General features: G+C 43.4%; 1 protein-coding gene across 3 annotated transcripts in view; it reads right to left on the reverse strand.

Moving 5' to 3' along the window:
• Window positions 1-27,219, reverse strand: part of LOC112107415 (dynamin-3) — a 309,995-nt gene that overhangs the window by 203,576 nt on the left and 79,200 nt on the right. For all 3 annotated transcript variants that reach the window (XM_026656091.1, XM_026656092.1, XM_026656090.1), the window contains exons 4-10: window positions 25,692-25,895; window positions 23,955-24,053; window positions 22,856-23,016; window positions 12,934-13,076; window positions 12,071-12,206; window positions 10,920-10,987; window positions 1,540-1,678 (exon numbers count right to left, since the gene is read on the reverse strand). In XM_026656091.1, coding sequence (XP_026511876.1) covers window positions 1,540-1,678; window positions 10,920-10,987; window positions 12,071-12,206; window positions 12,934-13,076; window positions 22,856-23,016; window positions 23,955-24,053; window positions 25,692-25,895 — 950 coding nt within the window. The remainder of the gene's footprint in view (window positions 1-1,539; window positions 1,679-10,919; window positions 10,988-12,070; window positions 12,207-12,933; window positions 13,077-22,855; window positions 23,017-23,954; window positions 24,054-25,691; window positions 25,896-27,219) is intronic.

The following is a 27,219-nucleotide window of genomic DNA, read 5'->3' on the forward strand; positions in this document are numbered from 1 at the left end:
AGGATTAAAGAGGATTAGACGTTTATGAGACTGGGTAACAAATTATAAGGAATATAAACACAAGAGTATTTCAGAGGCAAAAATCAACCACCAACTCTGTGGGGACTAGGAAGAAACTATGAAGTATCTGGTACTGACAAGCTACTAGATGAGATGGACCGTTGGTCTGATCCAGTACAAAAATTCCGATGTTCCCAAGATTAAGACACAAGGACAGATGACTAGCCCACCACTGCGACTCGCACATGCTTTCCATCATTGTTATTAAAAGCATTTTGGCCTTATCTGGGGCCTAAACCATTTTCAGCCACAGTTAATGGTAGTCACTGTGGATCCACTTTTGACCATAGGTAGTTTTCAAGTGATTAAGGCACTTAGGAGGCTAAGCCACTTTTGAAAATCAGACTTTGACACTTGAAAATGTTATCCCCTATAACCAAGGCATATACAACTGACTTCTGATTTCTATATTGAATTCAGTTCCACACTAAAACCTGAATTTTTTAGTCACAATAGGAAAATAAAAGGTTTTCTTTTTAAAAAGTATAAATAAACCCAGGTACACACTGTATGCAGACCAATCAGCCAGAATACTCATTCATACTATACTCATTTTACTATACTTGTCGGGACCTTAAATTAACGTTTCATTATTGAGTACACACACACCATTTACTTTAGGGAAGCCAACTGCACAACAGTTCTTTCCAATGCAATTTGTTTCCTACATTCGTTCTGCAATTCTTCAGACTAGTTCATCCTTCCACCCACATGCATAACTCCCAGTGGGGTAAGTGTGGGCAAATCAAGGGGAGATTGGATTTTCTCATGTTTCTACCTTGTAGCCTCTTGAAAGTTGGTGATGATGAGTTATGGATTTGCATATATGAGAAACAGCACAGGAGGGTATTTCACCACTTGGACACTTAAGTATGGTTCTACTCTGAAAAGTTTCTGTGCAAAAATGTTTTTTACTCAGCAGAACTGCTCTCTGAATATATTTGGAATCTGATCTACTTTCTTTAGTGACAAAAGAAAGACTACTACTTTTTCCTATTGCCAGTGCTGCAAAGACAACTTCCGACGCTGGATTTTTCTGGCTTATGCCTCAACAAAAATGTTAATTACGTTTAATTTGCAGGGCCATCTATATGATCCCATTTTCTCTATATTATGCTTTCAGTAATAGCCATACAACACCAACTGCAGCAATATGGTTATACAGGTGAAAATGGGGCCAGCACTTGACTTTTTTTTCCCTGAAAAAACAAACCACGCCGGCGATGATGCAAGATCTAGAAACAAGCCATTTTGAGCATCAGAAACCAAGATCAGTATTACAGTACTTTTTATTTGTAAACTGAGTAAACTGGATAAGAAAGCAACTAAGACACAAATGTAGAACCATACCATCTCATATCATTGCATCGTTTTTCTGAGTAGAGCCACATGGCAAAGCATCTTGCCCATTATATTATCTACCATAACACTAGATTGACAAGTGCACTTCAACTATTAATGAACCCATTCAGAAGTTACCTTTTTAGTGCATTTCTTGACAGTGTTGATTAACTCTTGCATCACCAGATCCACGCTTTTTAAGCAAGGCCCTTTCAGCTTCACTATCTGTTTTTTAACTATAGCCTCAAAGGCCATGTCTGGAGTAAACAAACCTGTTCTGTGGACATATAATAAAACATGTAAGATACTGAAGGAAAACTTTAGGGAAAAGAATACAACTTTTTATATTGAATGTAAAACAGAGTCACAAACTTCATTATGATATAAACAAAATGATTCTGCAAGTTGCAAGATGAATGACTAGCTTAAAGAAGTCTAAATACAGCATATGTTTATTAGTAACAACATGATGCACTCATTTGACAAGTGCTGTTCAGTTATGATAACAGCTCATAGCATATGCTCTGTAGTTTAGTTTGTAAAAGTAATGAAGTATTAGTAATATTAGACCTTAATACAGCACTGTCTCTGTTATTAAACCATTACTGAGAAATGGAATGAGACCATTGGGTTTTTACATGTGAATTATGGGGTGTGTAGATTAAGAAAATGGTGAATTAGAGATTCAAATTAATAGTTTAGCATGGAGGGAGAGTGCACAGTCACTATCTCTTAGGGGTCCACCATTCATGCAGCTACAGTATGGGCAATTGTTGGCCAGCATTTCCATCAGACAGCATTTTCATTTTCAGGGAGTGACAGGCCAACTATAAAAATAGTCAGATGAAAATGACACGCAAGGCCTAGCACAGCACTCACTTGGTCTGTCTTTAAACAGAAGATTTAATATGAAAATTAATGTGATTATTTTTTAAATTGTGGCGTCTTAATGAAAAAAATAAAAAGTCCACTTAACCTGCAACTGTGGTTCATCAAGCTGATGGCAAGTATACTGTAAAGCTACACTTGTGGTATGCACATGTACCTTCAGCAGACAGAGTCAAAACCATCTAAAAGCAGTGACAACTGGCGCTACTGCTCACTCGCACAGGACTGACCATTTGGATAGAGTTACAGAAAAATCCATAATCCAAGTTCCTTTCATCCCCAAACACATCAAAAGTCCTTCTCCCACCTATTCAAAACCCTTTACAAAGACTCTGAAGAAGCAGGGCAGTTGAGTGGTGCATGTAGACCTATATAGACTGACATCTCACAGACTAGTTAGACAGACAAATAGCACTTATTTCTCCTTCAAAAACTGCCTGTAGAGCCCCACTTAAGAGATATTAACTAGAAGTCACACAGCCTTTAAGGATATAGGTCTAAAGAAAAGTGAAGATCATAGCACTGCTATCCCAAATTGACCATCCCATCTAGTTGACAAGCCAAGAATAATGCTTTATAAATGTAAGCACTGAGTTCAAGGTAGCAGCCTGAAGTGTCCACAAAGGAGATATTTTCTTAGATACGTTGGGCAAAGGGCTTTGGATCAAGGGGAGCGTGACTTTAGATCCCAAAGTATTGGGACACATAGTAGCTCACAGCAGATCTGCCTACAGGTTCTAATTCACTGAAACAATCTCTGGGCCCCTGGATTTAACTCCATATGCTACAAATAATATGGAAGACTAACAAAAGGGTTTGGTCCTACCTAAGCCATAGCCAAGAGCTCTTTAACATCTAGACTAGTGTTTTCCCAAACTTTCTAAAGCTGAGCCTCGCTTTAGGAAAATGAAATAAGTCATGTTCACCTGACTACCCTGCCATGTGTTGTTGAAGCTTAATGTATACAACTTCCATGCTTCTCTCAAGCACAGTTGTCCTTCACACCATGCCAAAGAGGAACACCCAACACTTTGAGAAACACTGACCTAGCCTATATAACATTACCTCCCCTGTAAGTTATAAGGTTCAGAGAAAAGTCCTGGTAAATCAAGATCAGGTAAAGGATGGTATCACATTATCTTTATTTTAAGGGAATTCAGCCATCAGGACTTAGATCTCACCCATTCTAGCAATGCTGTAAGTACAGGTGATGTAAAGAATATTTTCCAAAGGGCTCCCACAGTGATATCAAATCACATGAGCATCAAATTTAATTTCAAGGAGAGTATTTGTTCTCAAGTGGGTGGAAAAAACATGCAATTGTCCTTTCAGAAATTGTTTCACTGTAGAATGTGCAAATATGGATAATCCTTGGCTGGACAATTATATTTGTCCTCATTCTCTTATAAAGTGTCTCTCTGGAATCCTATGTGCTAATACTAATCTGAAAACAGACAAATCATCCCTATATAAGACAACCAGCCCATCCCAAACCAAGTATTTCACCTCCTCCAAACACAAGTTACAGATATTTCCACAAAATGAACCCACATTGAACTCCTCAGTAAATCGGTCATTTAGAGACAGCAAACAATACAAGGCACTGAAGAAGTGGAAGATGCACAGTCTTGGTCAGCAGCACAAATTGAAAATCTTTTCCATTTTAAGGCATAGGTTTTCCTCAAAGATTTACGACTTTCCAGAAATATTCGCTTAATAGCTTAAGAGGACTCCAGATCAGAATTTCACAATACACCACATTGCAAGCCATGATATTTAGGAATCTCAGACCTGGATAATGCATTTGACTTTGATACTGTGAAAACAGATGTGGAAGAACTGAAAGGCAGACTAGATGTTTCAGCGGCAGGGGTAACAGATCCAAATATAAATACTGACATGCCCACAAAGGACAGAACTCTTGCAATCGGTACCATTGCTGAAGCATACAGGGATAAAGGTATACAGCAGAGTATGGCTCCAAGCTAGAAGAAAGCTGTTCAAGGATTTTGGATCACTATTTCCTACAGAATAAAAACTGAAGGCACAATGAATTCTCCTTCAAGACAAAGGGAGCTTTTTGAAGGATCCCTGTAGTTTGGAATATCGACATGGACAAAAACTTGAAAAACCCCTCATGATGGGGCTGATAAATTAAGAATGAGGCTGCCTGCCAAGACCATGTTCTTGCATGGAAAAAAAAACAGAGAGCTAGAGGTGCAACTTGATTTGGAATGCACCACTTCCTCAGGCTAGACAGTTTCTTGACACAAACAACAGGAATGAGCTCCCCCTACTAGTGCATATGATACATGGCTGTGGTGATGTCTGTCAAAATCAGTACAGATTTGTCACGGATGTAAGGAAACAAAGTTCCCCCTACCATCTATATTGCTCTGGATTCCAAGAAATTTGTAATCCTAGATCTCTATGAATTTTGAAACCCCATGTACCTAGAGACAGTGTAAGTGGGCATCCCAACTTACGCCTGAGGCATCTATCAAAATCACAGCTGAGAGGAGCCAAGCAACGGACTGTACTCCAGAAACATTTTATGAACTGTCTACCATGAGAGTCCTGCATGGTTTAGGGTATTGTCATCAGTGTTTATAAGCCATCTTTTAGAGTCCAATAAGTTGTCCTCATCCAGTACTCCCCAGGTCTCATTCTGAGCCTAAATAAAGAATCATCTATTAGGCTCACAGAAATAAGAACCCCTTACAAGCAATGCAATATCATGTGTTTATGCAGTTTTTAGCAGGTGATGGATGCTAAGTCATAACCTTCACTAGAAAGCTCCCATGGTATGTCCCAGAGGAATTTATATAGTCCTTTGGGGCATCAGCAGGCATCTAGGGTAACAGTTGAAAGAGAAACATAATGAAGGTGAAACTTCATGCAGTAAATAGACATAGGAATGAACTTTGTCTAGTTAGTAAAGCTCTGACAGTATCAGATAACTGGAGTTAGAAACAATAACTCCTATCCAATGCCAGGGAAATGTAGCTATAAGTCTCCCCTAGTTTAAAAAGAATGCAAGTTGTAAACGGGAATTTGTGTAATCCAGTTGACCTTGGAATGTACTCTGCCGGCAGAACAAGTTCATTGCAGATGTGTGACACACTTTGATTCTGGCTCTCTGGTGTCTTGACTTAACCCCTGTGCAATGTGGGTGTAAAAAGTTACCAAGTTTGAATGGAATTTATTTGCACTCTGCACAGATATTAGTAAGTACAAGTGTAATCCACTGATGAGCTTGTTACAAGTCCTGCTTTGTGCTGATCTGCAGAGGATCTGAGTGTGACAGATATGGCAACTTACTGCCAGATATGGGACCTTATTAAATTAAGGTATCATTGGGCTGCACTGTATTATATGAACAGTTTATGTGTGATTCTGTTCTACTCCATAGGGAAGGTCTGCCACATTTCCTCCAGGAACCAAAACCAGGTACTATCTCCTGGGAAGGTTCATGTGTAAGCAGAGTCTGGATGAGCTCTCCCCGACATCTAGTGGTGAGCTGTGGAAAAAGATTTCAGAAGCTGATCTCATTTGCATGGACACACCCACCCTGCCTAGGTGCTCAGCATGATGGGACTGCTTGCCCAAATGATCACTTGTGGCTGGTGTTAAATCCCCAGTCTCCTTGTTATTGGGGTAGGAATAATAAAGGGTTGCTATCCTTGTTGTGTGAACCGAGGGCAGCAGAATTGTACCTGGCATACCCCAGTGGAGGGACTCTCACCCAACTGAACAGCACTCGCTAGGCAGGGGACATGGGTTCCAAAACCCAATGAGTTGAGAGAGGGTAGGAACAGGTACTTGTACCTGGTAGCGTGGGCCCTGTTTAAGGGTCCTAGACACCCTTTGACCCTTCCTCTCTCCATGGCATAATAAATGAGCTAATTTGGACTCAATTGAGAGTCTTATTACAGACTGCAGAGCTGAAATCACTGATATCTAGGTCTAAGTATTAGACCAACTTTGGGACAGTGTTTCTATTGCAAGAGACTGTCCAGTGTGCACCAGCAGTGAGGCTCCCCTTCTAGCAGCTGAAATCACAGAGAGCTGTGTTAAGTGTGGCAAGTGAGCAGCTGGTGCAGAGGCGTGGCAAGTGGCCTGCAGGGCAGCTGACAGAGAGGCATGGCAAGTGGCCCCCGGGGCGGCTGGCAGAGAGGCATGACCAGCAGAGCGGCTGTGGAAAGGGCTAGAGCAGAGCCTTGCAGAGGCGTGGCAATCAGCCCTTGGGGCAACAAGCGAGTGCCCGAGCAGTGAAGCGTGTAAGGTGCTACCTTACCACCACCAGCACCCCGCCTTCCACACAGGGTGGGAGGTGAACTCTGCGGATGAACCTCTGAACTCTGGGGCTGCACTGGCCAAGGACAGCAACTGTGAGTGGCGTACAGAGAAGGGACGGGCACATTAAAGGGACTTTTGGGTTGCTGGACTTAAGACCCTGAGGGGAAAAGGACACTGCCCAACTTACTTGGGGGTGGGTCTTTTGCTCATGGTTTGTGTTTATGAGCCCTAGTTGCGGTGTGTTCCCAAATTCATGCTGAGTTAATTCCCTCCTTTTATTAAAAGTTTTTGCTACACTCAGACTCTGTGCTTTACGAGAGGGGAAGTATTGCCTCTTAGAGGCACCCAGGGGGTGGTGTGCAGTTGTCCCAGGTCACTGGGTTGGGGCTCGCGCCAGTTTTGTGTTGTATTGTTGAAAGAGAACCCCTAGATACTGAACCTGGCCCTTGTTGCTGCTGGCTTCACCTGGCAGAAGGGTTAAAATAGTGCAAACTGGATACTCATAGACCAAAAGACAAAAGGAAGGAATTTTGGATAAACAGGCCAAACTTAAACTGACTCAGGGCCTTCTTCCAGCAAACAGAAATGACCTGCTGTCCAAGGGGGACCCCAACCCTTGCAGAAGAGTTGAGAGGACTTTGTCCTACTGGGGCCCCATAAGACTGATGGTAAGCTGTTAGCATGTATACAGCAATGTTGTTTTAAAATATATGTTTTCTCTGTAATGCCTTTATCTGAAGAATAAGTGTGATTGCGTGGAAAGCGCTGTATGGTAACTTGGAACTGCTGGCAATTATACTCTTCAGAGCCCTCTGGTAACAAGCAAAGTGCAGGTGCTGGCCTATTGAGGCAGGTTGGCTTGCTGGGGATATCACAGTGTAAGGCAGGGAGCTGTGCAGCCAGGGCCGTCCCTAGCTATTCTGGGGCCCTACGCAGCCCCCCTGTGGGGGGGGGGGAGCTGGCCCCAGGCCTCCATGGGGCAGGGGGGCTGCTTGGGGCACAGGGGGGAACCACCCCCCAGCACTCACCTGCAGCATGGCTAGGGCCAGGCCGCTGCACTTCCCGCTGCCGGTGAGTGCAGGCCCGGCCCTGCTTCAGTCCTCAGGGGAATGGGGGGCAGGGCTGGGCTGGAGCAGGGGCGGGAAGAGGCAGGGCTGGGGCTTTGGGGAAGGAGTGGAGTGGGGCAGGGCTGGGGCGGAGGCCATGGGGAAGAGGCAGAGCAGGGACTGGAGCAGCACACAGCTGAGCAGGGCACCAGGAAATTTGGTGCACCAAATTTCCTAGTGCCCTACACAGTTGCGTACTTTGCATATGGGTAAGGACGGCCCTGTGTGCAGCCTTAAACCCCAGTCAAGAGGGAGAGAGTTGTGGGTTTCAGCCCAAAAGAGGCAAAGGTTTCTGGCTCCCAGCTATTAAGTGGGTGCCCTCAACAGGCCCCCGAGGTGCAACTACCCTGAAACTGTGAAAATGAGTTGTTACAGCCCTTGGCTACATTGTTACATGCCCAGCTACAGTCTTAGATCTTTAGCGGAAACTATAGCAGTTCATGCCTTTAGCTCTGGAGTTTCCCAGTTCAATCCCCAGTGTGTGGACCAAGATAGTGTCAGCTACACAAGGTCATAGAGAATTAAACCCTGTGAATCATGTTCCCAGGAAGGATTACTGGAATATTCCTTTACTCATAAGACCAATAAACATAATTAAAGGTGGATATATTGAGACTTCATGAGTAGTGTGGGTAGTAACAAACAAATATATAGAAGTGTGTCAAATGTTCATCAACAGGAAGGAGCCCAATAATACATCAAGGCCTGGCAGAAAGGTACCAGTAGAGCCTATGCAATCTCTTGGCCATTGGGTTTCCATCCTCCTATATACCTTTGGATGCACTTGCTCATTTTTGCCCATAATTAGCAAATATGAAACCTTCACTGGCTGAACAGATATGCAATGATGAAGAATCTGGAATAAGTAGAACACATATGGGAATATTTATTTGTATATTCCAGAATTCATCTTCCTAGAGAGCTTCAGCACCTTGGGAAAATGGTCAGATCCACGATCATAACATGATTCAAGAGGCATAAATATGAATACTTCAATAGAGCAAAGCCAGAAAGCATCCATGATATACTGTGAAACAAGCTTGACAAGCTTTGTGTCAGTGTCTGTGCCAATGCTGAACCAATCCTGCACTGAAATCCTTAACATATGATGCCTACGTCTTCTGACGGCCAGCCTTCGGTGGCAAATGCTCAATCCATCTGGAACAGCATCAACATCCCAAATTCTAACAACCCTGAGTTTCAGTAGTGTCTACATACCAAGCTCCAAACAGCATCAAGTTTGTAATCTGATCACGTGCATTACCTTATCTGCTTTCTATGGAGACAAAATAGTTTTTGGATTTTTTTTTAAAGGAATGAAATTCTAATCAAAACTAAACTGTGTTAAAGGTCTTGTTAATGTTTGCTCAGTGCACCCTCACACACCGTTGTCATAATATTTATCCAAAAAGTGGGCTATAATAAATCAAAAAATAATAATTCACTGATCATTAATATTCTTGCATGATGTAAGTAGAGTATAAGTTTTGTAATTAAATGTACATACATCATGCAAGAATATTACTAGTTTTCCAATGATTTCTTACATGCCACCTTTTGGATAAATACCATGACAACAGTATGTGAGGTGCACTGAGCATGCTAGGGCTGACAAGAGTTGCTGACAGAGTAGTGAACCACCAATGGGCCAATGTGTCACAGAAATGTTCAACCTATAGTGGCTGCCCTTAAAAATGAAGCAAAATATTTACCTAAACTATCTATTTCTTTAGCCATAATGCCAATGTATGGAGGGTGGGGACGGCACAATATGTGATAAGCCCAAGTGCTATCCTAGACTTTTTAAAAGAAAATGATAGAAAACATTAACACCATTTTGTTTTGATTAGAATTTCATTCCTTTAACAACAACAAAACTATTTTTCTTTCCTTTGAGAATTGCTTATATACATCCGCACTCATGAACAGCACACACAACCCGGCTGTAGATCAGAACACTCCAGAAAGCAGATGATGTAATGCACATGTTCAGATTACAAATTTGAGATTGCAGGAAGATAATTTGCATTGTTAAAATCACCAGCTGGGGAGAAACCAGCATGGCGTCTACACCCAGCAGGGGAAAGGAACTTTACCTGGAGGTACACTTCAGAAGAATACATTTCAAAGGTTTACTGGGCTATAAAGAGAGGGGGAGTAAACCACTACGTCATCCTTCACCTGCGGACACAAAGAAACCAAGCGCTGTGAACTGTGTTTGGATCCTGGCTAAGGACTATGCTGGAAGAAGGACTATGGTGAAAAAACGAATATGAACAAAAGACTCTAGTTTGTTGAGTTTCGGTCTTAATAGCATATTTTCACTTTTGTTTGTTTGTGATCATTCCTATGCTTATTCCTTCTACTTGATATCTCTTAAACCCATGTCCTTTTATTAATAAACTGGTTTTACTTTCACTATAAACCAACTCAGTGCTGTGATTGAAGGGGAAGGTGTGAACCTCAGGTAAGCTAATAGACTGCTGTGTACTGTCTCTTTAAAGGAGAGGAGAACTTGATAAGGTTTTGTGAATGTTCTAGTGGGAGGGACTGGATACTACAGGGAAACCCGTTTGGGGGAAACATGGCTACAAGGGCTATTGGTGTTACCCTTCAAGGAGTAACCAGGCTGGTGAAAGCCACGGAGAGGCTACTGTGCTGTGAGTCCGCTGCAGGTATCAGGGCTCCGAGCCACAGCTGCACAGCACAGAGGCACCCATGGTTACAGGGCACATGGTGACAACCCCTTACTGGTCTGGGTTGAACCCAGAAGTGTCCATTTCATATAGTTTTTGCATTCGATATAGAATGTATATGGTAGGCAACTAAAGCCAAGCAAAGAAATGATTGATAATCATTCTCTTTTCTGAATTTTGTGCCTTCAATCCATCAATCAACAAATTCCATCAGCCATGGTGCTGCATAAAAATCTTGTCTTATATGTGGGTGCTCTAACAGCAGCGATCAGCACAACCAGAAGAACTGTGTTGACTTGCTCTGTACATGATCTCACCAAATTTGTCTGGGACTTATGGAATCTCCATGCAAATTAGTGGACATGAGAGCCACCACTCTCATGGCTATGTTAAAAATGCAGGCATGAGATATATATTTTTTTTTAAATCAATCGCCGGGCAGATGAGAAGGTGATGAGTGTGTTTATGGATTAACAAGATTATGTTTTCTGTAGATGTGTCTGAACCTGGAGAAATAGGAAGCACTTGCCTGATACCATGTATGTTTTTGATTGCATAGCTTATTTCTCTCCGCAGTTCTTTCTCATTGAATTCCATCTAGAGGAACCAAAGGATAAAAATCATATTATACACAAATGCTTTTAACAATTCTGCAGAACATCCTACTAGACAACCAGAGAGACCAGGGTTTACAAAACACACTCATGGTAGGATTTGGGGATGGTCACCTTAGGAGAAATGTGTTTCATTTATTTAATTTTTAAAATTCTGTTAGTCTGATACACGCACACACACACGGCTTATCTGTAGGACTGGCAGAAGAGCAGAGAGGGTGTCTCAGGCAGAAAAAGTTTTCTAACACAAAACCTGCATTTTTTTACAACCTGTGGATGAATGCTTGCATGTTTTGCACCCTAAACCAAACTGGCAAAAAAAAGCTCGAAACTAATAGCTATTTTCCACAGATCTAATTTTAAAAAGGTACCTAAGTACTCATCACTAAGAAGAGAATCTGAGTTACATCAGAGGCAGTTGTTTACCTGCCCCCATCTATCCAGAAAGAAGATGAGGAGAGCAGCCAACGGTGATAGAACAATGGAAAAGGTAGGGAAAATAGTAAGAGCTGGGGAAAAGAGACAGACATGAATAAATATCAAAACATGACCACTAGTTTTGACATTCATCCATGCAGAAAGAGAAATGTAAGATGTCACATGTAACAGCTGAATTCTACCAAGACTAATTTTGCAAGGTATGTACAAGAAGACATGTAGTTACAAAAATATTGGTTACAAAATAAGATTGATTCATTACAAATTTGGAAGAATACTGGAAATGAAATTGAGAAATTAGAGAGCAAAGGGGGAAATGTTTTTGCTAAAGCCACAGAAAGCAAACATTTGAGCCATTTTAAAATAATGTAGAATTATGACTGAGTTTTGAATATTGCATACAACAACAATCTCAGATTGTGACTTGGTGTTCATAACCAGAAATAAAAATAAACTTCTTTCCTATGTATTGGTGATAATTCTGCCCTTTTGTGTAATTTACTCCTTCTGATTAAGGGTTTTCCTGTTAGAACACCTTCAAAGGAAATGTAACTTCACTGCCACTATAAAAATGAATATGAAAATATAAAAACACAACTCAAAGCAAGGAAGAAAGACAGACACATACCTTTACTAGTTCAAAAGGAAAACGCTCATGGAAAATACGATTGATTTTGGCACCACCAGATAGTTCTAATGTGTCAACTTGATCCCCTGATCCTTCAATTCTTTTTTCAAAGTCCACTGAGAACTGTTGAACCATCCTTAAAGTTCAAAACAGAAACAAACTCAACAATGCATAAGCTAAGCTTTTCATATCATTTTTATTTCACTGTATTTATTACCAATAAATGATATTTCTAGGGTTAACAGTGGTACCTACATGTCCTTCTCCACTCCTAACGGACACAAGCAAGTATAAGGTTTTTCAAGTCTTTTTATAAATATATACTGCTTACTCTCTTAAAAACACCAGCTATTTTTAATTAGATTTTATGTATGGCTTGATATAAATGTCCAGATAGGTTGGCACTCATACTGAACATAGAGTCCCATGAGGGAACCCTATGATAATAAACAGCAGTTGACGCAAAGACAACTATGTTAAGAAAACGTGTATTTTTGATTAAAAAGTGAGAAAAGGTTCCCTGAACCACACCGGGCATTCCAGGGGGTTCCAGTTTAGCGCAGAGTACACAAACCACAGCCCAAGATTATAATGCTCAGCGTAGGACAAAACAAAAAGATTTTCATCCAGCCCAGCATATTCTTATATGACTATTAAAATGAATTATGGAAAAATCTTTCTAAAATGGAAAGTGGCTAAAAATATTATAATTCTTTCAGCCACAATAACCTCTTTGGAGTTTGCAGAGTGTATAAGTGTCCTTCTGCATCTGCCTTTTACTGGGAAACATCAACATCCTAAGCTTTAAGCTTAAACAAGCGAGAAACTATTTTACATACAGAGAGGAGGAAGTGGACACTCACTGCAGTAAGGCTTTAGTCTTTCTAGTCGGATCTTCTGGTTTAAAGTTTTTATATGCCTCTACTTCATGCTCTATAGAAAGCAGCTGGCTCTGAAGTTTGCTCCTGAAGGCTGGCAGTGTATCTCGAATGTGATTGGTGAGTTGCTACAAAATAAAATGAATTCTTTAAACATTGGGAAGACAGATGGATGGAAAGGATATAGCCCATTCCCTTTGATAGCCACACACAAGAAAATATGACCTGTGCTAGGCTTTCCAATGGAATTCATGTTGATCTTTGAAGTGACAGGTATACCCACAGGCAATACAAGAGCCTCTTTTCTTGTACACATACTATAATCAAGGCTTGAAAAATTACCTGACATCCCTCCCCCTCATACACACACACACACACACACACACACACACACACACACAGTTGAGCCACACTAAAGTGAGGCTTGGTAAAAAATACTTGCTCAGCTACACCAACAAAAGCCAGGCATAGTTAATTGACAGCGGCACAGTTCCACATTCAGTTCTAACCCTTTCAGAATGCCACTTATACAATCAACCAATGCTGTCCCCTCTCCTCCCTTTGCAGGATTTCTCTACTGCTGCGGCCTACTCTCTCAGGCACACAGCAGACCCTCAGTTTTCCAACTCTTCCATTTTACCTAGGGCCTCTGCTCTTTGCTCCACTTCCCCTTTTAAAGGATCTGTGACTCATGGGGAGTAAGCCACAGACTGATGTCCCATCCAGTTGTTGGGGACAACAAACCTAGCAGCTCTAGCGACACTACTCCCTCTCTTCCCCTCGTCCCCCGAAAAAGAGCAAACAGCTCTGCTGCTCCCTCCTGTTATGGGATGACAGTGTCTGGGTCACTCTGTTCCTTTCCTTTCTGCTCTTCCAAAAAGGCAGCAGCATCCCAGCCACACACAGCCGATTTACAGGGTCCAAATTTCTACTCACCCGAGGCAAGCAGCTGAGCAGGTTTTGCTAGTTGTACTATAATCATACATTCTAAGACACTTCACGAGTATACTACATTATTTAGAAACGCTGGATGAGCACAAGTCCATGAGGCCAGATGCACTGCATCTGAGGGTGCTAAAGGAGTTGGTGGATGTGATTGCAGAGCCACTGGCCATTATGTTTGAAAACTCATGGCGATTGGGAGAGGTCCCGGATGACTGGAAAAAGGCTAACGTAGTGCCCATCTTTTAAAAAGGAAAGGAGGAGGATTCAGGGAACTACAGGCCAGTCAGCCTCACCTCAGTCCCTGGAAAAATCATGGAGCAGATCCTCAAGGAATCAATTTTGAAGTACTTCGAGGAGAGGAAAGGGATCAGGAACATTCAGCATGGCTTCAGCAACGGCAAGTCATGCCTGACTAACCTAATTGCCTTCTATGATGAAATAACTAGCTCTGTGGATGAGGGGAAAGCAGTGGACGTGTTCCTTGACTTTAGCAAAGCTTTTGATATGGTCTCCCACAGCATTCTTGCCAGCAAGTTAAAGAAGTATGGGCTGGATGAACGGACTATAAGGTGGCTAGAAAGCTGGCTAGATCATCAGGCTCAATGGGTAGTGATCAATGGCTCCATGTCTACTTGGCAGCCGGTATCAAGCGGAGTGCCCCAAGGGTCGGTCCTGGGGCCAGTTTTGTTCAATATCTTCATTAATGATCTGGAGGATGGCATGGATTGCACTCTCAGCAAGTTTGCAGATTACACTAAACTGGAAGGAGTGGTAGATACGCTGGAGGGTAGGGATAAGATACAGAGGGACCTAGACAAATTAGAGGATAGGGCCAAAAGAAATCTGATGAGGTTCAACAAGGACAAGTGCAGAGTCTTGCACTTAGGATGGAAGAATCCCATGAACAGACTAGGGAACAAGTGGCTAGGCCGCAGTTCTGCAGAAAAGGACCTAGGGGTTACTGTGGATGAGAAGCTGGATATGAGTCAACAGCGTGCCCTTGTTGCCAAGAAGGCTAACGGCATTTTGGGCTGTATAAGTAGGAGCATTACCAGCAGATTGAGGGATGTGATCATTCCTCTCTATTCGGCATTGGTGAGGCCTCAGCTGGAGTACTGTGTCCAGTTTTGGGCCCCACACTACAAGAAGGATGTGGAAAAATTGGAAAGAGTCCAGCGGAGGGCAACAAAAATGATTAGGGGGCTGGAGCACATGTCTTATGAGGAGAGGCTGAGGGAACTGGGATTATTTAGTCTGCAGAAGAGAAGAATGAGGAGGGATTTGATAGCTGCTTTCAACGACCTGAAAGGGGGTTCCAAAGAGGATAGATCTAGACTATTCTCAGTGGTAGCAAATGACAGAACAAGGAGTAATGGTCTCAAGTTGCAGTGGGGGAGGTTTAGGTTGGATATTAGGAAAAACTTTTTCACCAGGAAGGTTGTGAAGCACTGGAATGGGTTATTAAGGGTACGTCTATACTACCCGCCGGATAGGCGGGTAGTGATCGATCTATCGGGAATCCATTTATCCCCGATCACTCTGCTGTCGACGCCGGAACTCCACCGCGGCAAGAGGCGGAAGCAGAGTCGACGAGGGAGTGGCAACGGTCGACTCGCCGCCGTCCTCACGGCCAGGTAAATCGACCTAAAATACGCCGACTTCAGCTACGCTATTCACGTAGCTGAAGTTGCATATCTTAGGTCGACCTCCCCCCCCCGGCCAGTGTAGACCAGGTGGTGGAATCTCCTTCCTTAGAGGTTTTTAAGGTCAGGCTTGACAAAGCCCTGGCTGGGATGATTTAGTTGGGCATTGGTCCTGCTTTGAGCAGGGGGTTGGACTAGATGACCTCCTGAGGTCCCTTCCAAGCCTGATATTCTATGACTCTATCATACATGGACCCTTCAAGTAATGGTCAAAGACCTCAAATCCATCCACAGTTTGAACATGTTCTTTCTAGCCACCTCCAACCCTACCGGAGGGTTTTGGAAATGCACAAATTGCTCCTAGGACAATATGGTAAATCCTGGCTACTCCACTGAAATGTTTTCTCCCAGAAGGCCATATCTGTACTATTGGAGAGTCTCGATTGCATTATTTACCCATATATACAGCACTGGTATCCAACTTGCGGCCCTCAAGTCTCTGAATTGGGGCCTTTGAGGAGAGCTGTGTTAAGATGATGTGTATCTGTATATACTGAAAAAAACAACCACATTCCTTGAACCCCACCCTGCTACTTTTAGACAGTATTTGAATCAGCCTTGTTATTACAGCGAGGAAATAAGGGGCACGTTCTCCTACAGCCCAGCCCTGGGAGCAGCTCTGCTCCATCAACACCTTCCCTGTCAGGCTGTGGGAGGCTCAAGGAAAGCAGGATAGCTGCTCAATCGGCTCCTTCTGAACCTAGGACAGCGTGTATTTGAGGATTGCTCCCCTACCCCACACAGGGCAGCAGAAGAAAGAAAGAAAGAAAGAAAGAAAGAAAGAAGCAGCTGAGAACCAGCCACAAGTTATAGCTCCCTGTCCCCTAGCAGAAGACTTGTAGGTGGTTTCTTCTCCCTTTGTGAAAAGAGAACTGAACAGGGCAGAGGAACTGCCCCAACATTGACTGGAGCCTCTGGGTCTTTTTAAGATAACGTTTGGCCCTCAGGCTAAAGCGGGCACCACTGTTTTACAGTGTTAGTATATAGGTCTGTTTGTTAGCCTGGGATAGAATTTTGGGTTTGACTTTTTGATACTCTTATATCTTATACTAATATGTGTAAACAAAGGACAAAGACTGTGTATGTTGCTTCTGCCTAGTCAGATGGATTTGTTAGTACAATGGGAACAGATAAAAGCAGTTAAAGTGTTACTCGAGTGCACACTTTAAGACTGCCTCAACCCCTATCTTAGGGTTACCATATTTCCACAAGCAAAAAAAGAGGACACTGGGGGGGGAGGAGCCCCGCTCTAGCCCCGCCCCTGCCCTGCCCCGCCCCATCCACTCCCTCCCACTTCCCACCCCCTAACTGCCCCCCTCAGAACCCCCAACCCTCCCTCCGTCCCCTGACCAGGGCCGGCTTTAAAGAGCCCAGGAATCGGGCTGTGCTCCGGCCGGGGTTGCGGGGCTTGGGGCCGGGCCGGAGGTGCTCGGCCGGGGTTGGGCCGGTGCGCTCGGCCGGAACCAGGGCCGCCGCCCTGGGGCCCGGGCCGGGCCGGAGTGGCTGCTCGGCCGGGGCCGGGCTGGCGTGCTTGGCCGGAACTGGGGCCGGTGCCCCGGGGCCTGAGCCGGGCCCGAGCCGCTGGGGCCAGGGCCAGAGCCGCTGGGCGCCGCTCGGCCCGGGCTGGAGGGAGCCGCTCGGCCAGGGCCGCACCTCCCCGGAGCTCTCCTCCCCCCCCAGCTCCAGCTTACCTGATGCTGCCACCCGCCTGCCCCTGCTTCTTTTCAGACTTCCCACGAAGATCTGATTCGCGGGAAGCAGGGGAGGGGAAGGAGCAGGGGGGCGGAGCGTTCAGGGGAGGAAAGGAAGGGGAAGACAGCTGCGGGGCCGGATGGCTTGGTAAGGCTGCAGGGGATGGGGGGGAGCAGGGAAGGGGCTTTGGCTGCCCAGCGGCGCTTGGCCGCCGCTTTTCTGTCTATAAATAGCCGACCGGGGGGAAATCCCGGACATTTTTAGATTTTTAGAAATCCCCCCCGGACGGCTATTTATAGACCGAAAAGCCGGACATGTCCGGGGAAATCCGGACATATGGTAGCCCTACCTATCTCAAGGCAAAGTCAAGCAACCAGTGAGGAGGGGCAAAGGGGCTTGGGGGGAAAGTATAAAACACTAAAAGATCAAACAAATGCCCATCCCTGACTGCAGCACCACCTCACTCCTTACCCTTCCCAGTGTGACTGTAGGTGTGAATTGCAGTTATATTTGGGCCTGCTAAGAAGGAGAAGGAGAGAATGGGGATGCAGGCAAGGCTCTGCAGCATCAGAGCTAGGAACAGAACACTGGGAAACAGACTCTGCCAGTGTATAGAGCTATCACATTGTCTTCACTTCACACTTCTGCAGACAGAACATGGGGAGAGGGTGAAGAGAAAGCATTCTAACATACAGTTTAGATGCTTTTAGTACCAACAGCTATATGGAAAAAAAATCTTGCCTTATATCACTTTATCTTGACTTTCATTGGTAATCCTGAAAGCACTGGAGAGTGGAAAAGCAGGAAGCAAAGGGCGAAAACAAATTCATAAACAAAACTCACTGACTGCATGAAGGCCTGACCTTTGCTCATTTATAGTTTCCATGTGTACTGTGGTAAGACCTGTACTATCAATGTCTAATTAGACTGTAAACTCATTGGGCCACATGGGCCACTTCTGTTTTGTACAGTTCCAAGCACATTTTTGATGCTCTGTAAGAAGAAGGATTTTTTAAAATATTTTAATGCATTTTGGGGCATGTCTGAAACAAGTCAATAGTAACGATGAAACAAATAAATACAATACTGTATTCACAAAGTAAAGTGCACTGGCTTCAGGGGCACAAAGATGGATAAAAATTCAGGAAGGAGGAGGTGGTTGCTATATATAATGTCCAATCAATATCTGGCAAAGGTCAAGAATTACTTCAGTTGGTTTTCATCTTTACACTAACTGACCTCTCATCACACTCCAAACATCACCAAATCTAGCAATTTGGAAAGGTGCAAGTTTGGTTTGATTTTGTATCTCAATGTCCTAATTTTATAAACACCCAACAGAAGAAGCTACTAACAAGAGAAGTTACTAGTGCATTTCCTATTTGCCCAAGTGATGGGGGGGCGGTCTTCCATTTTTAATGGACAAAGATGTAACAGATCATACACAAATAACCACAGCTCATTGGTTAAGGACAAAAGGTTTTTTTGAATCTATGTTACAAATAAATCCCCTATTATTTCTCCCTCTAAAACAAACCAGGAATAAATTATTGTTCAGAAAAACCTGTAAACAGAGTTCAATGAGCTATTTTCCCCATAGAATCACACTCTGGAGTTTCATTTGAGCACCACCTTGTGGATCCAGAGACATTTAAATTTCAACCAGATAAGCACAGGCACCAGCACGTGTAATAACAACATGCTTCATATGAATGGTACTTATATGGATCTCTGCAGCATACAGGGCTGGCTCCAGGCACCAGGCACTCAAGCTGGTGCTTGGGGCGGCACCTGGAGGGGGGCGGCGCGGCGCTCCGGCCCCCGGGGAGAGCGGGGCCACGGCTGGGCTCGCCGCCCTCCCCCCGGCGCTCTGGCCGCCCTCCCCCCCGGCGCCCTCCCCCCGGCGGGGGAGAGAGGCGAGCCCCTGCCGGGGCTCGCTGCCCTGCCCCCTGCGCTCTGGCCGCCGGGGGCAGAGCGGGCTGGCCGCCCTGCCCCCGGCGCTCTGGCCGCCGGGGGGAGAGCGGAGCCCCGCCCCCCCCCGACAGCATAACCCCTTCCATTCAAAGAAAACCCCACAGAAGTCCAACAATGAATACCGACGGGAATAGCAGACTGTGTTTTTGTAAAGTAGCCAACTCGCCAGTAATTAATTAAAATTCGTCTAAGTAAAATAAAGTAATTTGGAAGTGATAAGATACCTCCCTACAATAATGAGAAGTTTAACTATTTTAACCTAAAAAACACCCCCAAAAGTGACCAAAACGAAAACATTCCAAACAAAAGCAAACCTGTACGATGCATGAGAGTTCTGCCACCCTGCCTCAGAAATAGGCTCTGTATCACAGATAAACTGACCTGGTATTCCTCTCTAGAGGTTGCTCTAACCCAAACAGAACATGCCTCAACACAGCCATCAGATTGCAGGCCTGCCAAGTCACTGTAGTGAGAAGTGCCAGCGATTTATTCTTGTTCCTCTCGGAAATAGCAGCAGTTACTGGCACCTGTTAACTGAAGTCAAAGGAAACAAAGAACCAGGTGGACTTTCTAAGGCCCTTATTCTTCTCTAAATAAAGAGCCAAGAACCTTGTGACACTAAACCTGGTAAAAGTTTCAACGAGATGAGCAAGCAGAAGTGGGAAGAACATTGGCAAGATGATCAGCTCATTACGTTGGAACTCTGACACTACTTTCAATAAGGAATTTAGAGATGCATTCAGAGCATCATCTTATCCTTTTTAAACTTGGTATGAGGTCGATCAGTCACTAGAATCTGTAGTTCACTCACCCTCTACAAGCCAACAGAATTAAGCAAGTAATAAATCAATTTATTCATGCCTGAATATCGGTGACATCATAGCAGAATTTTCAGAAGCCTTCACGATCCATCACTAACTTGGAACTGTCAGCAGCTAACCTTCCAGTGACTATCCATCTATCTCATCGCTGGTCGTCCCCTACTATGATGACCCTTCACTATTCTTCCTTAACTTTCTCAAGATTATTTCCATTCCTATGCTTAATGTATACCTAAGAGGCATAGACATGGAAATAAACAAGCCAATATAGGAAATTTGAGCTCGTAGGAAATGAGTTGCTCAAAAAGAGGCACCATCAGTTTTGTCAGGGTTATATTAATACCCAACAATACAAGACTTTTTAAATAGGGGATGTCAAATTCAATATGCCCACATTAGCCCGATAACAAGTTGCTGAAGAGAGACTTAGTTTACCTTTCAACAAATTCATGGTAGTCCAAGAGAATTGCCAAAATGAACAAGAATGGAATCGGTCTTTAAATCTAGCAGACAATTAGTTTGGTTGAATTTTGGGGGAAAGGGAAGGATGGGGCCCGGAGGAAGTGACCAGTTATAAAGGGATCCATGTGGGGCCACGCACACCAAATAACAAACCTTTATGATTTTAAACCCTTTAAGTAGACTCTTTCGGATAAACCAGGAAGACTTGAGACATTTGCTAAGAAACATCATGCCTCTGGAATTTTACACTATCAAAAGACTGTCTGGTTCCCATTCCATTGGATAAGCCAATATCATCCACAGCTGGGCTGAGAACCATCTGTCTCAGCCAAAAGAAGGTTATCAAGTTCAGTCAACCCTTGGCCCCCCCTGAGCTTGGTCGGTACCTTTGCTACCAGAGGCAGTGGTAAACGGTTTCCAGACTCCCCTCCACTGTGGATGGAAAAAGTATCCCTTGGCAGAATAGTACATTGATAGTTTCTTGTTCAGGTGAGTGACAAATGGATCAGCCTCTAGTTTCCCAGCTGGAGGAAGGTGTGATTTACCATGCTGTTCTCCAGGGGATATTCATCAGAGACTTCAACCAATCACAAGAACTGTTCTGTGTTCCCTTGGGGTCACAAATCACCTCAATGGAGATGAGGAGACAGAGCTAAGACCATGCACCCCTATTCACTGCCCCAGAGACCAAACAAAGGTGCAGCATGAGCACCCAATGTGTTCCATGGAGCAACTGTGTCTCCTGGGGGGACAATTCCAACCACCCCCCCCCAACCCACCCCACAGCCCTCCTTGGGGTAGCTTCTAGCTCCATATTACCCCTTACACACAGTTGTGACTAGTGCCATAATATAATCCTTAACCTGAAGTTACACACTGAGGGAGACAGGCAAATGCGTTCTTTATCTAGGGTCAGATGGACTGCCTAGAGTTTTCTTCTTTGGGAACTTTAAATCACACAATGTGTTATAAAAACAACAAGGAGTCTGGTGGCACCTTAAAGACTAACAGATTTATTTGGGCAGATTAATGGTGTTAAATTTGCAAATAAATTTTAGTTCTGCTGTTTCTCTTTGAAGTCTGTTTCTGAAGTTTTTTTGTTCAATGATAGTGACTTTTAAATCTGTAATAGAATGACCAGGGAGATTGAAGTGTTCACTTACTGGCTTATGTATGTTACCATTCCTGATGTCCGATTTGTGTCCATTTATTCTTTTGCGGAGGGACTGTCCGGTTTGGCCAATGTACATGGCAGAGGGGCATTGCTGGCACATGATGGCATATATAACATTAGTGGATGTGCAGGTGAATGAGCCCTTGATGGTGTGGCTGATGTGGTTGGGTCCTCTGATGGTGTCGCCAGAGTAGATATGGGGACAGAGTAGGCAACGAGGTTTGCTACAGGGATTGGTTCCTGGGTTGGTGTTTCTGTGGTGTGGTGTGTAGTTGCTGGTGAGTATTTGCTTCAGGTTGGGGGGTTGTCTGTAAGCGAGGACTGGCCTGCCTCCCAAGAGAAACAGCAGAACTAAAATTCATTTGCAAATTTAACACCATTAATCTGGGCTTGAATAGGGACTGGGAGTGGCTGGCTCATTACAGAAGCACCTTTTCCTCTCCTGGAATTGACACCTCCTCATCTATTATTGGGAGTGGACTACATCCACCCTGATTGAATTGGCCCTGTCAGCACTGGTTCTCCACTTGCGAAGTAACTCCCTGTTCTCCATATGTCAGTATATAATGCCTGCATCTGTAACTTTCACTCTATGCATCTGAAGTGGTGAGGTTTTTACCCACGAAAGCTTCGATTTATTTAGGCATGTTAGTCTTTAAGGTGCCACCAGACTCCTTGTTGTTTTTGTAGATACAGACTTACACGGCTACCCCCCTGATACTTGACACAATGTGTTATGAGTCATGTTTTCAAGCTAGGCCGCTTAAAAAACCAGAGGTCAGTATAATGAGTCCAAGTGATGTTCTGATGCTTGAGAGTAACATGAAAGAGGTGGGAATGAATTTAAACAAAAGGGTCACCATTCTTGGTAATGTATGTCTAGCACAATGATTTAAACTCCACTGACTTCAACAGAGTGACTCCTGCAATACACTGGTGGGGGAGATTGATTCCTGTACTCCTTGCAGTGAGTTTCATACATAATGCACTGTTTTGCCTGTGATATGTTGCGGAAAATACAGTGTTATAAACAGGAAAGAATGTTGCAATGCACCTGATTCAGTGATTTTAATACAGCATTTTTTACTGGTCCTGTACACACACACACACACACACACTTTCACATTTGCTTGTACCTGATTTAGAACTTTCTGCAGATACGGTGTTCCCATCCGGTCTGCCATATGCCTGTAAGCTGGATGGGAAAGGAAGAATTTCCTTTCTGCCAGCATGGCTGCCTTAATATCCTTCTTCCCATCAATGTCTTTCTGACTTCTGTTTACAACTCCAATATACCCTAAAATGAGATCAAAACAACCCTGTAAGTCAATGCTGTTATTCCCCACAGTGCAGTGTACATGCTAGCCTGGCTTAGCGTATGTGGGCACACCTTCCATGGAAGTCACTGATTCAAATTCAGTGATGACTGAAATGGTGGTGTAAGTTAAATATTGGGGGTAAGATGGTCAGAAAGCAGGTTTAAATGGGGAGACAATATCACTTGCACTGATTTGGCATTCCAAGGGATGTGCAAAACAAGCGTGACTTGCACGCCACAGGGGAATAAGAGGAGGATGTGGCAGAAGGGTAACAAACAGGATAAGAAAATAGGAGGTCTTGATATTGACTTTCCTGTCTTCTGGTCTGATCCCTCTCTGGCTGGTTTGTTTTCTGGGGTGTTGAGAAAAGAAAAAGGGGACTGATCTACCTGGTGAAACTGGGTTAGATTTCAATATTACTTTTGTATTATTCTAACAGTGGAAATGAACATGTCTCTCTAGCTCTATAAACGATCATCTGAAAAGCTTTTGGAAAGGGGCAGAGCTTAGACTGCAATGACATTATCAAAGATCCAGTGGCTGCTTCCAGACTGCATCAAGGCACTCCCACACATTGCGAGGAACAACACACATTGTCACAGAAAAGGAAATTTGCAGGTAACTTACACTCATATTTCTCATTACACCTCATCCAGCCTGTTCTGAGGTCTTAGTTGATACCCCCCCCCCCTTGTGTATTTTGGGCACCATCTCCTCTTACATTTACTTTTTCACAGCTTAGTGGGATGATAAAGGCTATGAGCACAATCTCTACTGTAATCTGAAGGTTAGCTGCAGAGATTTTCTAACCGAGCACTCCATTAAAACCAATCTTCTGTTAATTTACCAAATGTCTACCTTCCTTATCGCCACTTTGCTACAGAAGCAATTGATACATGGAGTTTAATATTCTTACCTCTACGAAGAGGGAGCAACTTGTTCTCCAGAATCTCTGTTGCATCAGTTCCTTCATCCATCAAATCCAGTTTTGTGATTACACCAATGGTTCTCAGGCCTGCATCACCAAACACCCCCCCCCCACACACACACACACACAAAATAGTGAAATATCATTTATGATGAGGAAAACCAATCAATTAAACCTTACTCTCTGATACTGAGTTTACTTGGTAGGGAAGAACTGAGTATTTTCTCACTATTCCTATGGATCTGCAATGGAGTTTAATGCAAGAGAACTGCATCTTTAATCTGTCATTTTAGTTTTTATTTTGTTTTTGTTTTTTTAATTAAAAAAAAATAAAAAAATAAAAAACACCTGTCCATTCCAGACCCAGGGGCAGGGTGGGGTGGGAGCACGGAGCCAAGTCAGTGTCCATCCACCACCCACATGCACAGAGCCAACAGCTGATAAATGAGATAGCAGAAGTCGGTTTGGGCCTACTGACCATACGCAGAGCCAGGTACAGGAATCAGTTAAGGTGTGCCAGATAGCGAGGCAGGGAGCTTGCATGCTAGCACTGATTGCTAGCACTATAGTTCCAACTGTGGTAACAGAGCCTTTCCCATTAGTCCATCAAGCCCCTCTTGGACTCCACACCCACTTTTTTGTTTTTTAAATTTGCATTACTCACTCTCAAGGTAATGTAGTCATAGCCCCACCAGGCAAAAGATGAACATGGCTCTCTTGAGCCTGTCAGCACTTCTTTTGAATTGGCGGGGAGTGGGGGCCTCTTGCAGTAATACAGAATGCTCCCAACTCTACCACGTCAGACTCTTGAATTCTAATCCACCAGGTGGCAGCACATTGTTATTACAGTGGCTCTCAACCTTCCAGACTACTGTATCCCTTTCAGGAGTTTAATTTCTCTGGTGCACCCCCAAGTTTCACCTCATTTAAAAACTACTTGCTTACAAAAACAGACATAAAAATACAAAAAAATGTCACAGCACTGAAAAACTGCTTACATTCTCATTTTTACCATATAATTCTAAAATCTATTGGAATATAAATATTGTACTTACATTTCAGTGTGTAGTATATAGAGCAGTATAAACAAGTCATTATCTGTATGAAATTTTAGTTTGTACTGACTTAGCTAATGTTTTTTATGTAGCCTGTTGTAAAACTAGGCAAATATCTAGAGGAGTTGATGTAACCCCTTGTTGAACTCTGAGTACCCCCAGGGGTATGTGTATCCCTGGTTGAGAACCACTGTGTTATTACATTGCCAAGACAAATTGCATTTACTCCTGCTGTATGTGTTGATTTATTACACAGTCACATCAGTAAGCAAGGCATGCCAAGAAAACAAACATCATTCTAACATTTATAGTACAGTAGCACCCAGGCACCCCAATTAGCATCAAGGCCCCATGGTACAAGATGCGATACAGACCCCCTCAGCTGGCAGAGGCCCTGTCACAAGAATTTCCAATTAGGTATATTTCATACTTTACTCAAATTACCATACACTGGTTACTTTTAGACTTCCGTTGATAATACAATTTACTGAATTATGCTGCATGCACAGAATTCCTATTCTTCTGATGTTGAAATCAGTACAAAATTTTTAGTTATGAGTAATGAGTTTTCTTGCACTGTTAAATGCATGATTCACCACAGTAAACTACAAGATATATTTTAATCAATGGTATCTGAGAGCAGGAAAGGTTTACATCCACTCACACTTACCTTGAGGGTCTACTTCTTTAGCTAACTTCAATGCATCTGAGTTGGCAAGATCAGTGTTGGCTGGAGTCACCGCCAGGATCAGACAGTTTTCACGAGAAATGAACTGCATAATCATGTCTCTGATCTGTTGCTCTATATCTGGAGGTTGATCCCCTACTGGCACTTTAGTGATTCCAGGCAAATCAACAAGGGTCAGGCTTAGCACTAAAGAGAAAGAGCATAAGACCAAAAGGCTTGTTGTTAACACTTTACACACCTAAAGAGAATAAAAAGATGATCCAAGTCTGAAGTTCTAGGGGGAGCCATAATTCGAATACTGTAGACGTATCAATTTTCAAAGGCTTTTGAACATTATTTTATAAGCACACACAACTAGAGCTGTGCCAAGATTGGCAATTCCATGTCACAGAAGATTTCAACATTATGAAATTTGGTTTTGTTCCAGTTTGGAACTGCTTGTCACAACCTACAAATTACATTGTTTGGCATAATCACCTTCCAATTGTATATCTGTAAGATCATAATTAAACATTAAAGGCAGAATTTTCAAAGAGTTGTGCCCATGTTGGCACATAGGACTGGAAGGGACCTCAAGAGGTCATCTAGTCCAGTCCCCCGCACTCATGGCAGGACTAAGTATTATCTAGACCATCCCTGACAGGTGTTTGTCTAACCAGCTCCTAAAAATCTCCAATGATGGATACTCCACAACCTCCCGAGGCAATTTATTCTAGTGCTTAACTACCCTGAAAGTTAGGAAATTTTTCCTAATGGCCAACCTAAACCGCCCTTGCTGCAATTTAAGCCCATTACTTCTTGTCCTATTTTCAGAGGTTAACAAGAACAATTTTTCCTCCCACCTCCTTGTAACAACCTTTTATGTACTTGAAAACTGTTACGTCCCCTCTACAAACTAAACAAACCCAATTTTTTTTTTCAAATCTTCCCTCATAGGTCATGTTTTTGAGACCTTTAATCATTTTTATTTCTCTCCTGTGGACTTTCCAGAATTTGTCCACATCTTTCCTGAAAGGTGGCACCCAGAACTGGCCACAATACTCCAGTTAAGGCCTAATCAGTGTGGAGTAGATCGGAAGAATTACTTCTCGTGTCTTGCTTACAACATTCCTGCTAATACATCCCAGAATGATGTTTGCTTTTTTTGCAACAGTGTTACACTGTTCACTCATATTTAACTTGTGATCCAGTATGACCCCCACAGGGCCTGATCCCTTTCTGCAGTACTCCTTCCTAGGCAGTCATTTCCCATTTTGTCTATGTGCAACTGATTAGGATCTTAGGGCAAGTAAAACTTGTTTTTCTCCCATTTATCCATGGTGTGCCAATATCAATAGAGACCATGGGACATTCCCATCTTACCTATCAATTAGTCAGGTGGCAGTCCATCTGAAAGATTAATTTTCACACACAGTCCTCATCTGATCATCCTCCAAGCAGGCTTCTCAGCTGCCAGCTTCCCAAACTGAAAATCCAGGGCTAATCTAAATGGTACACCAAGCTCTAGCTA

This window comes from Terrapene carolina, unplaced genomic scaffold, assembly GCF_002925995.2.
Source record: "Terrapene carolina triunguis isolate 2854851 unplaced genomic scaffold, T_m_triunguis-2.0 Scaffold212, whole genome shotgun sequence".
NCBI classification, from domain to species: domain Eukaryota; kingdom Metazoa; phylum Chordata; order Testudines; family Emydidae; genus Terrapene; species Terrapene triunguis.